Consider the following 18,546-nt stretch of genomic DNA (forward strand, 5'->3'; position numbering starts at 1 on the left):
TTGTCCGTGTTGCACTGACAGTAATATTGCCTCAGAGTATGAATGTCTGTGCTAAATATCAACACCCGGGCTTCCAAAGCACCTTATTACCAATTTTCAAAGTCAGATAGGAGTTTCACCAGACAGTTCCGACTGAGATGAATGGAAGCCGAATGGCTAACTCCCCTTAGTTAACTTTGAAAATCTTAACCACCAATTGTAAGTCACTTATGATCCCCTAGTCATCGCTTGGGTAACACAGGCTAGAGAATTTCACCCACTGATTCCTGCAGCAGAGAGAATTAGTCTTTCTCGCTGCACAGTGACCATCATCACACCCAATAACTTCTTAATGAACAAGACCATAAGACACGGACTGTCGTTTTGTTCTGTGTTCGTACAGTCCCTAGTACAATGGAGTCCTGATCCACAAGCGGGATTCGTAAGAACTATTGCAATACAAATAATAAATAATAATCTTTTAGGCATACATCCCATCTTGATTTAAAGACACGTGGCAATTTGGCTATCCTTACCTTGGTAAGTTACTCCATTTATTCTACTTACTGGCTGAATTCTGCTCACACATGCTCCCTTTGTTTAGTTCCTACAGACTACGGCAAACGAGTTTACCAAGGAGTGAGAGTAAAACACACAGTCAAAGATCTCCTTGCTGAAAAACGATCAAGACAGACGAGCGGCTCCCGATTCAGCGTGAGTCATGTTTTAAACAGAAATGTCATTGTACATAATCCTCTTACTTTAAGAGGATTTGCACTGAGCACAATGTACCTGCAACACCGAAGTCTTCACAAAGTTTTGTCCTTAGGCAGCCTTCTTGGTATAGGAGTTTAAAAAAAGGATTAAGAGCCAGGAGGATCTTTCAGGAGTCTAACGTAAGATGAGCTACTGTGGGATGTCAGAAACCACCATCGTCAAGGCAAAAAGCAGGAATATTTGTGCAGTTAGGGTCTGATCCAAAGATCTAATTAATTTTTCATGTCAGTGAAACCCTGTGGGCTTTGAATCCCAGGAGGCACAAATCTCACCCACTTTAGCTAAACTGATAACACTAAATTTTCAGTGCCTTTCACACACTTTATGTTATGGCCTTCAAGGACAGATTAATTTACCATCATCTATGTCTGACCAAATCAACTCGATAAAAATGAATGTCCGACCCCAAACGTTATACACACTACAAATTCTATTTGGGGGAGAGGGTGTTTTATAGTAATAGAAAGAGATAGAGAATCAGCTTGCTGAGGATCCAAAGGCAGAAAACAAAAAAGGAGCATTAACTTTCCCAGTGGAAATTCTATAACTGGGCAGCTGTAATGCAATAGACTTGGAAATTGCTGAATTTTACAGAAACCGAGAATAGCCTCACATGACAAAGCATTGAAGCTACCTATTACTTTTCTTTTACTCTTCCTAACCTGATTTATGGCAAAGACACTTGGTTTCCTTGGGAAGTCAGGGAACATCCTATGCTAGGGACCACTCTGTTCTGTTCTATGCAATGCTATAGATGTTTTTATACCATGCTTATCTGAGCACCTTCCAACAGTGCATTGAGCAACGTGATTACACACCTATCAGGTGTGGTTTGTTCTCTCATCCTCTCCCAAGAGGGAAAAGCACGTGGAAAAGTGTTTTGTTTTGGTTGGCTGTTGTTATTACATATACCTTTTGCTATATGTTTATATACTAGAGAAGGTAAGGTCGAAGAAATGCGCCTTACATTTGGACTGGAAATTGGCGAGGTTTGTGATAGTCTTTAGGGGAGTCCTCAAGCTTGGACCATCCCCAGAAAAGGTTTTGTTTCCCGTACTCTGCAAATACTGAAAAAAATAGACTAACAGTTTGATACAGTGCCAGAATTCTCGCTGACTTCCTGGATATGCAGCCGTCTCCCTGGATGGGATGCTAATCGTAAAAGATAACGTGACAAAGAATTGCTGACCACTGGAGATATTGAACAGCTCAGAATTTAAATTTAATCTCCCCTTTTGGAATTTCTGTGTCTACATACAAGTTAGACATGTCATACGTATGCACTAAAAGATTTCCAAAAGCGATTAACAGCTTGAGATGCCTTAAAGGGGCCTGATTTTCAGAAGGTAGTTGCTCAGCATTTTCTGAAAATCAGACCCTTTTAAGGTGTCCCACATTGGGCACCCAAAAACAGAAGCTCACTCGTCACTTCTGATAATCTTGGCTATACTTACTAAAGGAGAAACTCTACAAATCAGGGAAGAACTAATTAGAAGAAACAGCAGACTCTGTCTTAACCCAACTAAACTCCTGTCTCTTCTGAATAACTTCTTAGTTGAGATTCAGTCACTAGTGTCTACCTCAAATTCTATACCCTGGACTTTAGCTCTTCAAATTCCTCTTGAGGGTTATCTGTGGCAGAAAGCACTCGAATACCCTTTTGAAGGCACCGAGTTCAGTGGTCTTGGCCAGTTTGCATCAGCTAAGCATCTGACTAAGTAATCTGTAACACAAGCAACTGCAGCACCTCTTACTGCAAAGACTTTTCCATTTTTCTTCCATTTTAAAGAAAATTAATTCAGAGCTACACTTAAGATGCTCCAAATGTGATTATCAATCACTGTCACTCATGCATTATTTATGGAGCTGCCATTATACATGCTGATTATACATGGGCATGGATCCATTATTTCATGCACTGCAAGTCAGCAATAGACTCGGGCAGATTCTCCATTCAGACACAATGTGTTTGTGTCAGTTTAACTCCACTGACTTCAGCAGTTACACAGACATAAAACCGGCATCAAGCCCTTCGTGTTTAACCCTTTAGAATACACTCTGGGAATCATCCCATGCGACCAAGTCTCTGGCACTAATTTAACCATGTAACGCGATGTCAGGCTACATTTTGCCTTTCTTAATTCTATCCAATTACTCTTAGTTATACTCCTGTTCAGAACCCCAAATAATTTCCTTGGAGTTTAGAGTCTTGGAATAGTTGGACTTTATATTCTTCAGATAGCTCCTGCCCTCCCAAAGATACACACTTAGGCTGAGATTTTGAAAAATGATTAATTCCCATTGGGTGAAGTCCTGGCCTCACTGAACTCAATGGCAGTTTTGCCATTGTTTTCAGTGGATCCAGGATTTCATGCAAAGTGCCTAAATTTCCGTGAGTGACTTTGCAAATCTTAGCCTAGCTAGTCTCTTAGCCCCACAGATTTATCTCATTTTCATGTTTCACCATAAGTCACATCATCCAGCCGCTGACAAATTTTGTTTCTCTTTTCTGAACTACCAGAAAGACACTGACAACTTGGAGACGATACAGTCTCCAGAACAGGACACAGTATTCCAGCTGTAATCACATCTGAAATGATGACTGTGTTGGTAAACTGTTCCCTGGAGGCATTTGCTATTTGTATTACGGTTATGTGATTGATCACCTTAGTCAAGTGGCATTATTTCTCATCCCTGACTGGCTGGGTATAATTGTGATAGATGAGGATGGTAACGTATTATCAAATCACTGAGTCTTTGATTTTCTCAGGGTATGGTGGAAGCAGTTTTGGAATTAGGAGCAGAATGAGGGACATTTTAGAGCATTTGAAACTTTTTTTTCCTTTCCAAGCCTTTTGAGTCAGGTTTTCACTGTTAGCAAAATTAGGCGGCAAACAGATTTTAAATTAATTTTCTCTCCGTCACATTTGCATCCATTAGCTGCATGTGGCAAAACACAAAAACCAACCAAACAAAAATTCAGCCCATAAATTACGTAAAATAAGAATTTGCCACACCAAACATGCCAGCTTATGAGACTTGACATAAAGGCCCAAAATGCATAAGAGCATGCACACCTTTGTGCACACCTGACTTGCATAAGTGCATTGGGCACATGCACTTTTGTGCATGCCTAACTCATGCAGCGGCTTTTGAGCAGGCCTGACTTGTGCAAAGGCACGAATGCTTTGAAAAACCAAATGAAACTTCAGACAATGATTCAGGACTGTCAAGCTTTATCCACTCTTCACTCTTGAATATACAGATGCCCCTCTACTCTGTACTTAGATGCTATGACGGTCGGTATTCTAGGAAGCCCTATGCTAGATAGATAGGCCAGTATTGTAAATGTTTCCTGCCGCCTTATTTGCCATGTTTGTTTTGTATGCAAAAGCAGAACAGTTTGTGTGTATGTAGACAATACAAAATTACTCTGTAGCTAGCTCCTTACAATAAAAGTTATGGAGGTGGGCAAACTTCCTTATTTGCTGGGACAATTCTTTGATTAGTTTGGAAAATAACTGCTGTGAGAAGAGATAAATAGCTAACATAATATTTTGGAATCTGAGTGAACAGCAGGCGAGTGAGCACAATAACGTATATTTATGATGCAGTGTAATTACATTGCACCGTTTGCATGGATCTGATCTTTGCTCAGAAATCAGTAAACCCTTCCTTAGCCAATAAAAGCTCATGGTCAGAGATGTGTGCTCCCAGGCTGGCCTGATCATTGTCAGAAAGGTTAGCTAATGGTCTGTTGAGTGACATTAAAACTGTCAACATTCTGCAATAGTAGGTCTTTTATTCTCCAAATGATATAAAATAAATTTGCATTGTGATGATATACAGGTGATTTGCATTTTGATTTCCCACGAATTGCTGTGCCATGTTACCGTTTCTTCTGGTCTATCTGGGTGTTTGGGAAGGAGGAGGCAGAGAGAGCAAGTGTTCCTCTCTGGAAAAAAAAAAAAGAGGGACACCTAGTAAATAAATACCACCTAGTTCTTATACAGCACTTTTCATCCATAGATCTCAAAATGCTTTACAAAGGCAGGTCAGTATCATAGTCTTCATTTTACAGATGGGAAAACTGAGGCACAGCGAGGTAAAATGACTTGCCTGAGGTCACTCAGGAGGCCAATGGCGGAGCCAGGAATAGAATTCAGGTCTTCTGAGTCCCAGTCCAGAACTCTATCCACTAGGCAGCACTCCAATGATGCATGTTCTCGCTACCCAAAGATGGATCTCCACAAAGGACAGACCCTCTAGCAGAGATTTGCTAAATACTAGAGCTAGCTGAAGTTGTTTCATCAAAATGTTTTAAATGGAAAAAAAAATGCACTGAAATTGTATATTTTAGTTGAAATTTTCTGGTTTTTCAACAAACCCCCAAGAAAAAAAAATCGGATAAAAATTTAAAGTGTTCAATCTGAAAAACAGTTCTGGGTATTTTTGCAGTGAAAAAACAAATTCATGAGAAATTTAGGGAAGGAAAAAAACCAACTCCCTCCATCACACTTTTTAAAATTTCTTGCAAGAAACAATTGGCATTTTTGACCAGCTCCACTAGAGGCGAGAAGGGCCTTGCAGCTTTGTTAAGTTCTGCTGAGGGTTTTATGAACAGTGAGCTGACCTGCCTCGTTAGCAGGACAACCAGATCCTGTGCAGGAGAAAGCATCACTATTATTGTTATTGAATTAGGCCCCGATCCTGCAACTGGATCCATGTGGTTGGATCTGCTGAAATCAGGATCATCCCATGCAGATACAGTTGCATAACCAAGGTCCATCTGTTTATTGTTTGCGCAGGATCCTCCTCCCCCGCCCCCCCCCCCCCCCGCCACACACTCCGCTCTCCCCTCAGTGGATGGAGCGTGGCTTGTTTCATAATGCAAGCGAGCCGTGTTGCTGAATAATGATGGTAAACTGAAACAGCAGCAGTGCTCTATGCACTTTCTTTCGCAGCTCACAGGAAGCATTGCCTAGTAATGTAAATCATTGGAGAACAGGGCCCATACCAAGATTATTAATGGCTTTACAAACTATAGCCCTGGTGATGTTAAACAGACTCACTGATCTATACCAACTCCTGCTGTGTGAAAGATACAGTTATCATAATCCTGCAGTGCTGAAAAGAAATAATGCAGGGAGGAAATAGATGAATGAGTTTAAAATAATCTGAGCCACTCACCACCTGATAAGGAAACGCAGAATGAAATCCAAAGTTTAAGCCCAGGCAAATATGTCAGTGTCTGTTCTGATTAATTGCCAGGGAGAATATGCTACAATGCCCATTCCAAGAGGAGTTAACATCCAAAACCAAGTTAAGCAATTGGTGCTATTTGCCAGCTCTCTGGAGCAGTCAATGAGATCAATCTGCAGCGACAATCTGCAGCATATGGAATTACAGCTCAAAAGGGGATTTTTAACTATAAAAATAAAAAAATCTGCAGGGCTCACGTATGCCAATATTCCAAGGTGTTTTACATTAGAGACCAGAAGACTAATATGTACTAAGCCCACCTACCCCAAGAGACCCCCTCTCTCCACAGGATACTGCCCTAGAGAGGATAAGCCCAGGCCCCCACACCATATAAAAGTCAACACGTTCTCTATCAGAGTCCCTTTCCCTAGGACCTCTGTCCCGACCCCACAAGGTCTGACATAGCCCACATTTGCTGAGCTCCCAAGCACTCCGCAAAGCTGCCATTGATGCAGGGCAGAGGCAGGGGAGAGTGGTACGGAATTTCTGCCTGGGAGGAAGGGGGGTATTAAACTGTATAAGTCACATGACTGGCGCTTAACTAATAAGAGGGCCGGGTGGGAAGCAGCAGTGCTGCTTGGACTGTTTTGTAACGCCAGTCCAATTGTTTCACTGAAGTATAAGGGCACCCTGAGCTTTGGCTGGGCATGTTGGTGTGGAGTTTCTTTTCAATCTAGATCATAGGAATGAATGAATAGAGGCGAGATCTCCAGCCCAAGCAGGTAGAAAAGTAACAGAGGGTATCAGCATGCTGAATATTCTCAGCGTATTACAGTTCCTAATGCTCATGATGAATGTCTGAGTGTCCAGCCCACTAAGCGCATTTGCAGCGTTTACTCAAATGCCTTTGTAAAATGGCATTTTTAAATTTTAAACTACTTGCGGTGGTGGTCTAATGCTGGCCCAGTGCAGTTTAAAGCAACTGATTCAAAGCTTAGCAGAAGTCTCTCTTACCTTAAATTTCAAAGTGCTTGTTTATTAGTGTAGAAACATTTTTTATTTCTATTTCTTATGTACAAGAGGGCAAAACAGTCATTTTAGTAGTGAAAATGTAAAATAAGGGTGAAACGAGGGAGAATCTGGGGCCCGAGGCCCCCACCTTGGCCCCATACCAGATGATGGATGGGCAGCCTTGGTCAAAATTAAGTTAGTGGTGTTGTGGCTCCATACACTGGATTGCAACACAACTGACTCAGATTTGGCCTGTCCACCCCGTCATGATGGAGGGGAGGCTAGCCCAAATTTGCATGAGTGGCGTTGTGACTTGGGACATGGGGTCGCAACGCTACTCAGATTTGAAGCGGCCAGATAAGTAACTTGGGCCCCCTCCTTAGCAAAATTCTGGTTGCATTCCTGGTAACAAACCCTACCATGGGGTATCAGCTGGTTTTGAACCTGGGTCCTATGGTCCAAAAAAAGGGAGTGCTATCACACAAGTTAAAGGAGTTTCTGGCAGACTGCTGTTTGCACCATAAAACTTGACTGCATTGTCTAAAATGCAAGAACTCAGTAAACCTGGAACTCTCTCTCGCTCTCTCGGATTACAAAAAAGTTTCCTGCCTGCCAAAAAATACATACCATCCAGAGTCAGGCACCTGTTGAACTGGAGGAGAGAACACAAGACTTCAGCTAGTGGCCAGGGTTTACTGCTAAATTGGCAGCAGTACGAGAGAGTTTTGAGGCAAACGTGTATGTTTAATAGCACCCTAGCTTGGTGCTGAAGGCTAGGCTGTAATTAGAAGAGTGACTGCGTGCATTTGCTGACTAGTGACTCAGACATGCTTGTCCTAGCCCCATGCGATTGGTGTCTCGGTCCATGCAACGCAGTAGAGGAGCAGTGGGCAGTTAAGAGTCACAAAATTACAACTATCCCTGCGTCTCTCTGCCTCTTGGCTCTTTTTTCTCCCAACCCCTGGCTGGCCCTTAGTTCCTTCCAAGTGCTGTCTCTACAGCAGCTGCATTTCTCCCCTACCTGTTACTGCCTCTTTCCCAGTCTGATGGAAAGGTATCCCTCATTTTCTGGGCTAGAACTCCCCTGAAACTGATGCTGGTCTCTCCATTTCATTTGCCAACTGGGCCCTTAGTCTTAAACCCACCCTTACTCACATGAGTAATCTTTCCTCACATGAACTGTCCCAGTAAACTCTGTAGGACTATATCAGAACAAACAAGAATTGCTAGACTGAATCAGACCAGGGCTCCACCCAGTCTCCTGCAGTGGCTGGTACCAGCTGCTTTAGAGGAAGGTGCCAGAAACCCTGCAGTTATAAGATAACCTGACCCCATGGAAAGTTTCTGCCTCTGCCCTCAATAGCTCGATGCTGGTTTAAGCCTGTAGCAGGAGGCTTTATATCCTAGAGAAAGATTACTCAGGGTACGTACATGCAGAGAGAAGGATGTCTGAATAAGATTTGCATGGTCAGGTTCTAACCTGATATAATATAGTGTGTTCTCTTTGACAAAGCTCATCAGGATTCACGGGCCAGGATTTTCACAAGTGGCTAGTGATCTGGGGTGCCCAGCCAGACCCCCCTTAGGGAAGCTGATTTTCACAGGTGGGTGCTCAGCACTTAGTGAAAATCCAGACCCTTTAAAGGGACAGAAGTTGGGCCCCTCAAATACTGACAGAGCTAAAATCATTTCTCTCTTTTTGACATCCTAGCCATTGCTTTTACTTTGTGATTTAAAGTATTTTATGTCTAAAACAAGAAACACCCCAGATTGACTAGGTAGGAGCAGTAAAAGAGAAAAAAAGAGCTGATTCACTTCTTTTCTCTGTTTTTAGTATATTCCCCAAAGCAGCTCTGAACAAGTCGGGTAAATTCTGTAAAATACTCCCCCATAAAACTCCCTGGGCAGTCCTGCCAGTGGGTTACTCTTTCCTCAAACCTCTTATCTTTGCAGACTGTGTCACCTATTAGTTCGAATGAGCTCATTTTCATGAGGGAGCCCATAGGCAGCTGTGAACTTACCATGTTAGCTAAAGGAAGTCTTAACACTGGCAAATTTAATTCAAATATAAACCTCTAAATTTGGTTGCCTGGCATGGCAGGAACCTCCTGTTTGCTCTATGCAAACTGGAAATTGTATACTGTACCACCTTACAGGGTCAAAAGCAGTGGAATAGTTAAAAATCTCTCTTGGTGGGGTTGTTTTGTTTTGTTTTCAAATAGGGTTTAGAAGTTTGGAGAAAGACCTCAGTAGAAAATATTGGTGTCAGTGCTCACAGCGACGGGCGTCTGAGCTTTTCCATATAGAGAAAGCTGCCGGTTACAGGTTATGCAGAAACCTGCTCACGCAGTTGGAGTAGCAGCATTTGTATGATGCTCTGGAGGTAATCCGAAACGGAGGGCGGAGACGTGAGATATTATTCAGGGCTTGCTTGACCTCTGCTGAACTTCAAGTGCCAGGTGATATATTTTTAACATTGTGTTCCAGCTGTGCTGAAGGAGTAGGAGTTAGGTGTTCGGAGGTGCCACTCATTTCATTTGCAAAGAGGGTTCAAGCAGGTGGCCCAGTTCAGCATCTCGGAGAAGTGAATGGAGAACTCTGTCAGACCAATGGTCCAGCTAGCCCAGTAGCCAGTCTTCTGACAGTGGCCAGTGCCAAATGCTACAGAGGGAATGAACAGAACAGGGATGTCGAGTGATCCATCTCATCATCCAGTCCCAGCTTCTGGCAGTTGGAGGTTTAGGGATACCTGGAGCATGGGTCAAATAATTCTCATTTGGGCCATATTTTATGGAAACTCAAGACTAAGAAAATGCAGCTTCCTAAACTCCTAGAAATGACAGTAGAAATGACTCTGAGCAAGGTATATTTACTGCTAATAGGAATTTGAATTGAGATGCCAAGGAGGCGAGATCCTCCTGGAGCAAAGTGATGCATAGTGATTCAGAGCACAATATTAATAGAATGGCTAAATCTCTCAGCTGGATGATAAAACTGGTATTCAGTGTTTTGCTTTCTACGTTAAGCGAAAACTCATGGCCAGCATAACAAACAAACAAACAATGTTTAGTGAAAAATAAAATAACTGTTGCAAAACTTTCGCATTCTAGAATGCATTTGCATCAATATTTTACCTGTTCTTTGAAAAACTAAAACATGTTTTTAAAAAGAAGCATTGGCCCTGCATGTGAGCACCCAGTTCATGAGTCAGATTCTCCGCCCCCACTTAAGTCATCCCATGCTCTGTGACTGGAGCTGCAGGGGAACTCCTGGCTGCAATGCACAGAGCTCTGCCCCCCATTTGTTCTCCTCTGCTCACTTTTCTGCAGGAGGGGAGCACGCAGGCCTGCGTTAATTGGATAGTTACATGGTTAACAAACTGAATTCATACACACATAGGCCCCAATCCTGTAGTCAGATCCCTGTGGGATGATCCCTGCACTCGTATGGAACCCCACTAGGACTCTGCACAGGTGTAAGAATTCATCCGTGTGGATCCAATTACAGTATCAGGACTATCATGTCATAAATCCTGTGGCTTTTCACAGCCTAATGTTCGTTGATTAATCTGCCACAGCTTATACCCCTCCCTCCACCACCACCACCCCTTTACTTCCATTTGCTGATATTGGTGCCTTTTAATTCTGCCTCAGGTGAAGCAATAAAACTGTGGGAAAATGACCATGCTCACATTGCAAGCACTATAGATGGCTGATCTGTTAATGACTTCTATAGAAGGAGTGTGTGATTAGAATACGCAACTGAAACTCTGCTACAAATCCATAAATATTCCCCCCTATTCTTTGTGCAGGACAACACCACCTCGTGCATGTGCAATGACTCACCTTCAGAGATCATCAGTGGGGTTTGAACTCCAGACCCTTAGTCCCAAAGCACAGATCTGTTGGGATAACTGGTCCTACAAATTTGCTGAATTGTGAGCTCAGCTGTGAGAAGCGAGTGAAAGTTCATAAAGTGTCACAATAACCATTAATAATAAAAGTTGATGGGAAAAGTTACAAAAGGGAGACAGACTGAATTAGTGCAAACAGAAAGGCCTCCTGATATAATTCAAGGACTGTTTTAGATCATGCTTGGTAAACGAGACAACATCAGACCAAAAAATCAATGAACCATAATTGGTGTGCCAGAAATTAGGTCTATTGATGGACAAAATAATGACAGGACAGACTATTCTGCCCATCACTCCCCTTTGGAGTCCTTAAAGAAAGACTTCAGGGAGAAAAAATTAGCAACTGGTGTGAGCTTCAACATTATGGCTGCCACCCCCCACCGTCTTCTGGGACCATGGCCCTACATCATCCTGATCCTGAGGATGCCCATTATCATCATCAAACTGCCCAGACTGGGCCACAGATGGCCCAGATGACGCTGCTACCTCCACCAGCTCCAGCTAAATCCTGAACCTTGTTTAAAACTGTTTAATGTTGGACAGTAATTGGGGCATGTTAACAACTTTGACTTTTTAGGCTCCTTTATTCATTTAAATTGATACAACAGACCTCGATTCCTTGAGCTAAATGAGCAATTCCATTCGCTGGTAGCAGCAGTTGGTTGTTATTCACTAGCAGACCAGCCACTAGAGGGGGACATGACATACACTTTGCCAGTGTGGTACACATATAGAGCCTGGCTTTCCTTTGTACTGCCCACATAGAGTAATTTACACCTGTGCAGAGTAGGTGTGAAATGCTACAAATCAGAACAAAACAATTTACACCCCCTTTCCACTGGTATATATGACTGCGATGGTGCAGGGCTATGGAGTATCAGGCACAAGTTTTAACACAGAGGATCCTGGACATTGAATCGTTTGGGGCTGACTCTCACATGAAGGCCACTTTACACCACGCTGACTGTGTAAAGGAACTTTAATGTAAATGAGCATCAAGCTCTGTTATCTTGATTTTCCTGCCATTATCAGCATTTGTCTGAGCGCTCTGAAATCTCTTCCTAGCCTCCATCTACTAATACTTTCTCTCTCCAGACCTTGCAATCTTGTGCCTAATTGCTTCTTATTCGTAGCTTCACTGAGATTCCAAAACTACATTGAAATGATGCAAAACCCACTTCCAAGCTACACATTTACGCTCTGGCTTGCAGAAGAAAACACTTTCAATGTCTCTTTATTTTTTAGGGCAGTGCCAGCACCCCTCCGTCTCCATTTGTCCAAATGTCAGGTGAGTATTTTCACTAAATCATACATGACTTTAGTGTCGGCAATCCAGTGCCATTTCTATCTCATTCTTCCTGTGAAGGGCCTTGAAAATACTACCATGAAGATCTGTAGTGGTGCCACCCACCACTCAGAGAGGAGAATCACTGAAGGATTAACTCAGAAGTATCCTAATGACATTCAGTCCCTTCCCTGAAGTTCCAAGAGAAGGGAGACAGGGTGAACCGACTGCAAGAGGGGAAGGACAGTCTTGAAGTTAAGGCACTAAGTTGGAACTCGGAGAACGAGGCTCAGTTTCTGTCTGTATCCAACTCCTTATATGACCTTAGACAAATCACTTAAATTGCTCTGTGCCTCAGTTTCCCTTCTGTAAAGTGGGGAGAAGACTACTTCCTTTGTCCATCTTTTCTAGTTACACTGCAAGCTCTTTGGGGCAGCAGCTGTCTCTCACTCTCAGTGGCATTGGCCATTGGTGGAAGACAGGATACTGGGCTAGATGGACCATTGGTCTTACCCAGAATGGCCGTTCTTACATTTGTATGATGCCTAGCACAGTGGGGCTCTGATCTCAGCTGGGATCTCTAGGTGCTATTGTAATATGAAGAACAATGCTGGGATGTACTCTGCACATGTTATTACACAAGCAGAGACGAAAGCATATTTGCCTAAGGGAGATACTTCCCTAGTGCTAATGGCCCAGGAGGAGCCAGCAGTGCTGCTGAGAGATGCCTCCTGAGAGTGGACATGGGGTTGCCGCTAATGTACAGCCTCACACAGCTCCACATTGTAGTAGAAATCGCGGTTTCCCATTGGGATACATGGGGAAAGTGCAAAAGCTGGTATGGTTCATTTCAGGAGGGCGTAGTAGATGGATGGATGGGAGCTGGGGGGCAGATGGTTAACCCCCCATCTCCCACACACAAGGTATGAGAGGGGAACAGAAAGGGACGAAAAGTAGGGGAAGGGCAGAGGCCAAAACAGCTGGTCCCCAGCCCATGGGCAGAGCAGTTCAGTGCAGAGCATCCCAACAAAGGCCCCAATTCAGCAAAACGTGATTTACTTTGCTGAACAGACATTGACCTAAACACATACGTTTGTGCTTTGCTGAATCAGACAATGCTGGGTTTGCTGAGGTTTAATTGGTACCTGAATTGGGCTTACCTGAGTCTATGGGAGATGGGTTTCTGGATTTTCAATAAAGAGAGTTTGTCAAGTTCTGGTACAACACACCCCAAGACTGACAGAAAAGGGAAGGCCATGCTGTGATTTGGGTTGATAATTTTGTAATTTCATAGAGTTTAAGGCCAGAAGGGACCATTAGATAATCTAGTCTGACCTCCTGTAATATTGCAGGCCGTTAAATTTCAGTCCTAGGAGACTAAACTGGTGTGTGCCACAAGCAGAGAACAGAAGAAACTGAGGTGTGACCAATGCCTGAGCCCCCTGCAATGGAAGGGAAATGATTAGGTGAGATCTTCCGAGAAGATCCTAGCTTGTGATCCGTGCCCCATGCTGCAGAGGAAGGCAAAAAAAAAAAAAAAAAAAAAAAAAAAAACCACCAAGGGCCCTGTAATGACCATGGGAGTAAAAATCTGCCGTGTGGGGACACTTGTTTAACAACAGGATTCTCTCCTGCCCTGGGAAGTGGGCAGATGTTTGTTACAGATGGAGGGGAGAGTTCTGTGGGTTTCAGCTCTGTTGATTTGCCCAATGAATTTTGACTCAGTGGATGGTGACTTTGACATGACCTTTCATTGGTATGACTTCCATCTTTCTCGCCAGCAGGCTCCACGGCCATGCCTGGTTACTATGGAGTTCGGAGACCATTCATGTCTGATTTGGATTTCCACAACACTAAGCCACTTTCAAATGATGTTTATGCTTCATCCCTGGGGGCAAAGACCTTTCCATGTGACTCCTCCGCCGTTCAAGGGTACCCGCCGCTACTGGACCCCTACTTCACCGAGGACTATCGTGCTGCTGCTGTAACACCCAGCACTAGCTCCCTTTTCAGCACCTCCTCGCTGCCCCCGCTCCTGCCGCCCTTCCCCAGTGATTCAGCACATTTCTTAATAGTGAGTCTGGGTACTGATTTGAATGTGGTATCCAGGGTTAAATGGTGGCTTGGATTGTGCAGAGGGTGTACCACATCTGGAGGCCTGGCACTAGAGCAGATGGAGCCTTGGTCTGATCCATTATGACCGTTCCTATGCTGCTGTGTTCCTGTCTCCTGCTGCCTAGCAAAGCCTCCCTGGCTGTCCCATTGGGACCTATCATTTCTGCTTGTGGGAGGAGAGTTGATTGGAAGTGTCACAAGGTTCTCCTGCCCCTACCACCTCAAGGAGCAAGAACCAAGCTCAGTCCCACACCCACAGCTCCGGCATGGCATGTATCTGTATGCTCCACCCTCCCTCTTCAGACCCCCACTGGAATGATAAGTAAGGCCCTGATCCAGCTGAGCACTTATGGATATGCTTAATTCCAATTGACTTCACTGGGACTACTCGTGGGCTTACAGTTAAAGTACTTTGCTGGATCAGGGCCTAAGACAATCATGTCTGATCTGGAACTGGGTGCAATGTAGTTTACTCGTGCCATAAATTCTGGCTCTGTTTTCCTTAATCACTTTTTACACACTCTGCTAATGTCGCAGGGCAACACAGAGCTCACTGTGTGGGGCCTAGGTTAGAAAGCAGGAATAGCTTAGCTTGGTAAACTCGGAAGCTAGAAGACCCAGTAGATTACATATTTGTCTTTTCGCTCTGGAACATGGCATTATTCTCAAAGATCTCCCTCACCCTCTTTCCAACAGAGAGACTCCTGGGAGCAGGCCATGCCTGACAGCCTCAACCAATCAGATGCCGTGTGCTCAGATTCCCTACAAACCTTGCCCACAACTACCAACTGCCTCACCTCTCCCGAGACTGGAAGCACTTCCCAGTATAGAAGCTCGAGCTGGAGTTCTGCCATCCCAGGAGCCCAGTCCTACCCTTTGCATGCTTTTGAAGATGTCCACTACGTACCCAGTTACCCTGCCACCTCATCCTATTCCTTTTCACCATTTACGGCTGTAACAAATGACCTACCTCCCAAGACTCTCCCCCTCTCATCAGAGGAACCCTTAGATACAGCCTCCCTTCATGACAACTCCTCTTGGGCAAAAGAAGATGGGAGTCCAGTCTGGGGGACATATGAATGCCGAAGAACTTATTGAGGAAAGCTCACAGTTGGTGACAAATTAGAATTAACCTTCACTCAGACAGCTGAATTGATTGTAGGATATTTCCCTATAATTAATCATTGAAAATTGAGGACAGTGATAACATACTTGGAGGCAAAAATGCTATGAAGGAAATATTCATTTCTAAAATCAGCACATTACTTAATTACTCTGTTTAACAATGTAATTGTTAGGGTTACTGTGTAGCTTGTAGACAACGGTCTCAATCCAATGCCCAGAGAAAGTCAACGTAAAAAGTCCAATGACTTCAGTGGTCTTTGGATCAGTCCTAGTTCGGAAAGCAATCTTAAGAAACAGGACCTCATCTTTTTAGCTGATAAACCATAGAATCATAGAATATCAGGGTTGGAAGGGACCCCAGAAGGTCATCTAGTCCAACCCCCTGCTCGAAGCAGGACCAATTCCCAGTTAAATCATCCCAGCCAGGGCTTTGTCAAGCCTGACCTTAAAAACCTCTAAGGAAGGAGATTCTACCACCTCCCTAGGTAACGCATTCCAGTGTTTCACCACCCTCTTAGTGAAAAAGTTTTTCCTAATATCCAATCTAAACCTCCCCCATTGCAACTTGAGACCATTACTCCTCGTTCTGTCATCTGCTACCATTGAGAACAGTCTAGAGCCATCCTCTTTGGAACCCCCTTTCAGGTAGTTGAAAGCAGCTATCAAATCCCCCCTCATTCTTCTCTTCTGCAGACTAAACAATCCCAGCTCCCTCAGCCTCTCTTCATAAGTCATGTGCTCTAGACCCCATGTCTATTTAAACAACAGAAGATTTGTAGAAAGTGATTCTACAAAAAGATAATTATGGAGGGGTAGGATGGAAGCCTTTTCAAATAATTTAAGTTCTGTATAGTGATATCTTACTATATACTACATACATGTAAATATGGCATTGTCCTAGGGTGATAGTTATGGAAGGGATAGTAAATACATGGTGAACTTGGACAGACAGCATACCAGGCTATGACAAATAAACTTCTGTAACCTGAAATCCGCCACAATGGATTGCTTCAAGGAAAATTAAGATTGCTGTATACGAGTGCTTATCTGTTACAGTGGTTTTCATACCCAAATAATTACTATTTGTTATTATTCATTTATTGTGTGTAATGCTCCAAACAGCTCCAAGCCCCCCTTGTGCTATGCAAATACATAGTGACAGTCCCTGCCCAAAGAGCTTGTAATCTAAAACCCAGATCCTGCAAAGACTTAACTTTAAACATGTAAATGGTCCCACTGACTTCAAAGACACTGCTCCGGGGTGCAGAGGTCTGCCTGTATGGATTCATTTGCAGGTTGAAGGCCAATGTTTCTCCCAAAGCCATTCTAAATCAGAGCTGTATGAGTATTTCTAGAAGCACAGAGGAAGAGGTGTGTGTATATAAATTATACGATCATATTTTGAAGGCCCATAATTTTACACCCCTAACTTTGTTTTTTCCCCTAATGGCAAGGTCCATTAAACTCAAAATATCCCTTTATTATTATTTGCATTGTGGTACCACCTAGCAGTCCCAGCCAATATCAGGGCCCCGCTACGCTAGGTGCTGTATGAACACAGTGAGAGATAATCCCTGTCCCAGAGATCTGAAAATCTAGACAAGGGATACAAAAAGGTGGGAAGAAAAACTAAGTACAGTGGGGAAAGCCTGCTGATTTCACTGGGAGTTAGGCATCTAAATACGGTTGAGCATCTGGGCCAAAATGACATCTCTAAGATCCCACCGCAGGATACTGGCAAAACCAGGAATAGAGCCCAGGTCTCCGTATCACAGGCCAATGTCCTGTCCACTGGATCATACTACTCTTTTGCCAAGACGACACTTAATTACTGTTTTTTTTTTTCTCATGTGATGAAATTCAGCAGCCTAGATCTCACAAGCAGCCCTACAACAGCCAGCCAGGAAGGAGTGGGAGCAATATGCAATGGATAAAAAACAATTGTAAGGAAACAAATGGTAGTTTCATGCTTCCAAAGAGATTATAGAAACAGAAGTGAGAAAATACATTTTTAAACTGATTACAAAGTACCTCAGCTGTGTCCCTTTAAAAAGCATATCAGAACTTTAACCAATGTGTGTTCATGTCTTCACACCCCCCAAAGCCAGCTGTTCGCTCCCTTGCAAAGAGCCCTGTGAGTTGAAAAAAAGATGTGTGTCGCCAGGAGCTCTGTGTGGCCACTAGAGGTAGCTGTACACACACACGGAACCAGGCCTGTCCCTTTTGTCTGCACAAAGCACAAACCAGAACCTACATCAATTATTAGGTTTCTAGTTAACTTCTTGTGTTAGTAGCAATTTTGTTTCCAGAGCAGCTGATGCCGTCTCCTTTGATGGGGAATGCTCCCTTAGCGTGGCAACAGGAAAGAAGCAATGTTTTAGTTTAGAAGACATCAGACATGATTATCATGGGTAAATCCTCAGGTCTGTCTGAATTATGCTCTGCACAAGGCCTGAGGAGTGTGGGGGAGACAAGGTGGTTTAAAGCTATATTTGCACCCTCTCCCCTGACCGATTAGCTCCTGGGGGCAGCCAGGGGCATCAAGGCTGCTCTAATCTCCACCAGCTAGTAACAGCAATCCAGGGGTTGTTACGCAGTCAGTGGGATCCCAGGAGACAAAGGTACTCCCGCCACACCTTCTCCTGTCCCAACTATGCACTTAACCCGGAGGGGATGGGACCATGAGGAGGTTGTGTAGAGGCGACGATACCAGCGAGGGATTCCTCTGCAATGGGGGACTGTCCACATGGCAGCAATGCCAAAGGGTCCAAGATGGAACTGAGGATTTGCCCCACACAATCAGTGGTCATTTCAGCGGCTTCTTAGAAATCAGTTATGAGCACAGCAGGCTCACACATTTCAATCAGGCAGTGAGAAATCGGGGCCTTTAAAGGTGTGTAAAGCATTCTCAAGGATTTCTCCAAACCTCCTAAGGGAAGAAGGGATCTTCCCTGACTGACCCAGGAACACAGACCTCTCTGCCTTTTACAATATGCTGCACAACCACCAATGGCTAGTTTAAACAACCAAAGCCTCTGGTACTGTGTTTGCAGTGCTGGGTCTGACCAAAGGTCTATCTAGCCCAGGATCCTGTCTTCTGACAGTGACCAATGCCAGGTGCCCCAAAGGGAATGAACAG

The 18,546-nt window shown here is 43.9% G+C and overlaps 1 protein-coding gene across 1 annotated transcript; it reads left to right on the plus strand.

Moving 5' to 3' along the window:
- The first annotated feature begins 661 nt into the window (after positions 1-661).
- POU2AF2 (POU class 2 homeobox associating factor 2) lies at positions 662-15,380 on the plus strand. The gene is made up of 4 exons (XM_074936633.1): positions 662-693; positions 12,128-12,170; positions 13,952-14,241; positions 14,979-15,380. Exons 2-4 carry the CDS (start codon positions 12,164-12,166, stop codon positions 15,378-15,380), a joined length of 699 nt encoding a protein of 232 aa, XP_074792734.1. The 5' UTR covers positions 662-693; positions 12,128-12,163.
- The last annotated feature ends 3,166 nt before the right edge of the window (positions 15,381-18,546 follow it).

This window comes from Natator depressus, chromosome 22, assembly GCF_965152275.1.
Source record: "Natator depressus isolate rNatDep1 chromosome 22, rNatDep2.hap1, whole genome shotgun sequence".
Classification (NCBI taxonomy): domain Eukaryota; kingdom Metazoa; phylum Chordata; order Testudines; family Cheloniidae; genus Natator; species Natator depressus.

What these genes read in the sequence shown, in the direction of transcription:
- POU2AF2 (XM_074936633.1), top strand. An exon ending in ATTCAGCACATTTCTTAATA is followed by an intron (nt 14,242 to 14,978) that starts GTGAGTCTGGGT and finishes TCTTTCCAACAG; the next exon opens with AGAGACTCCTGGGAGCAGGC.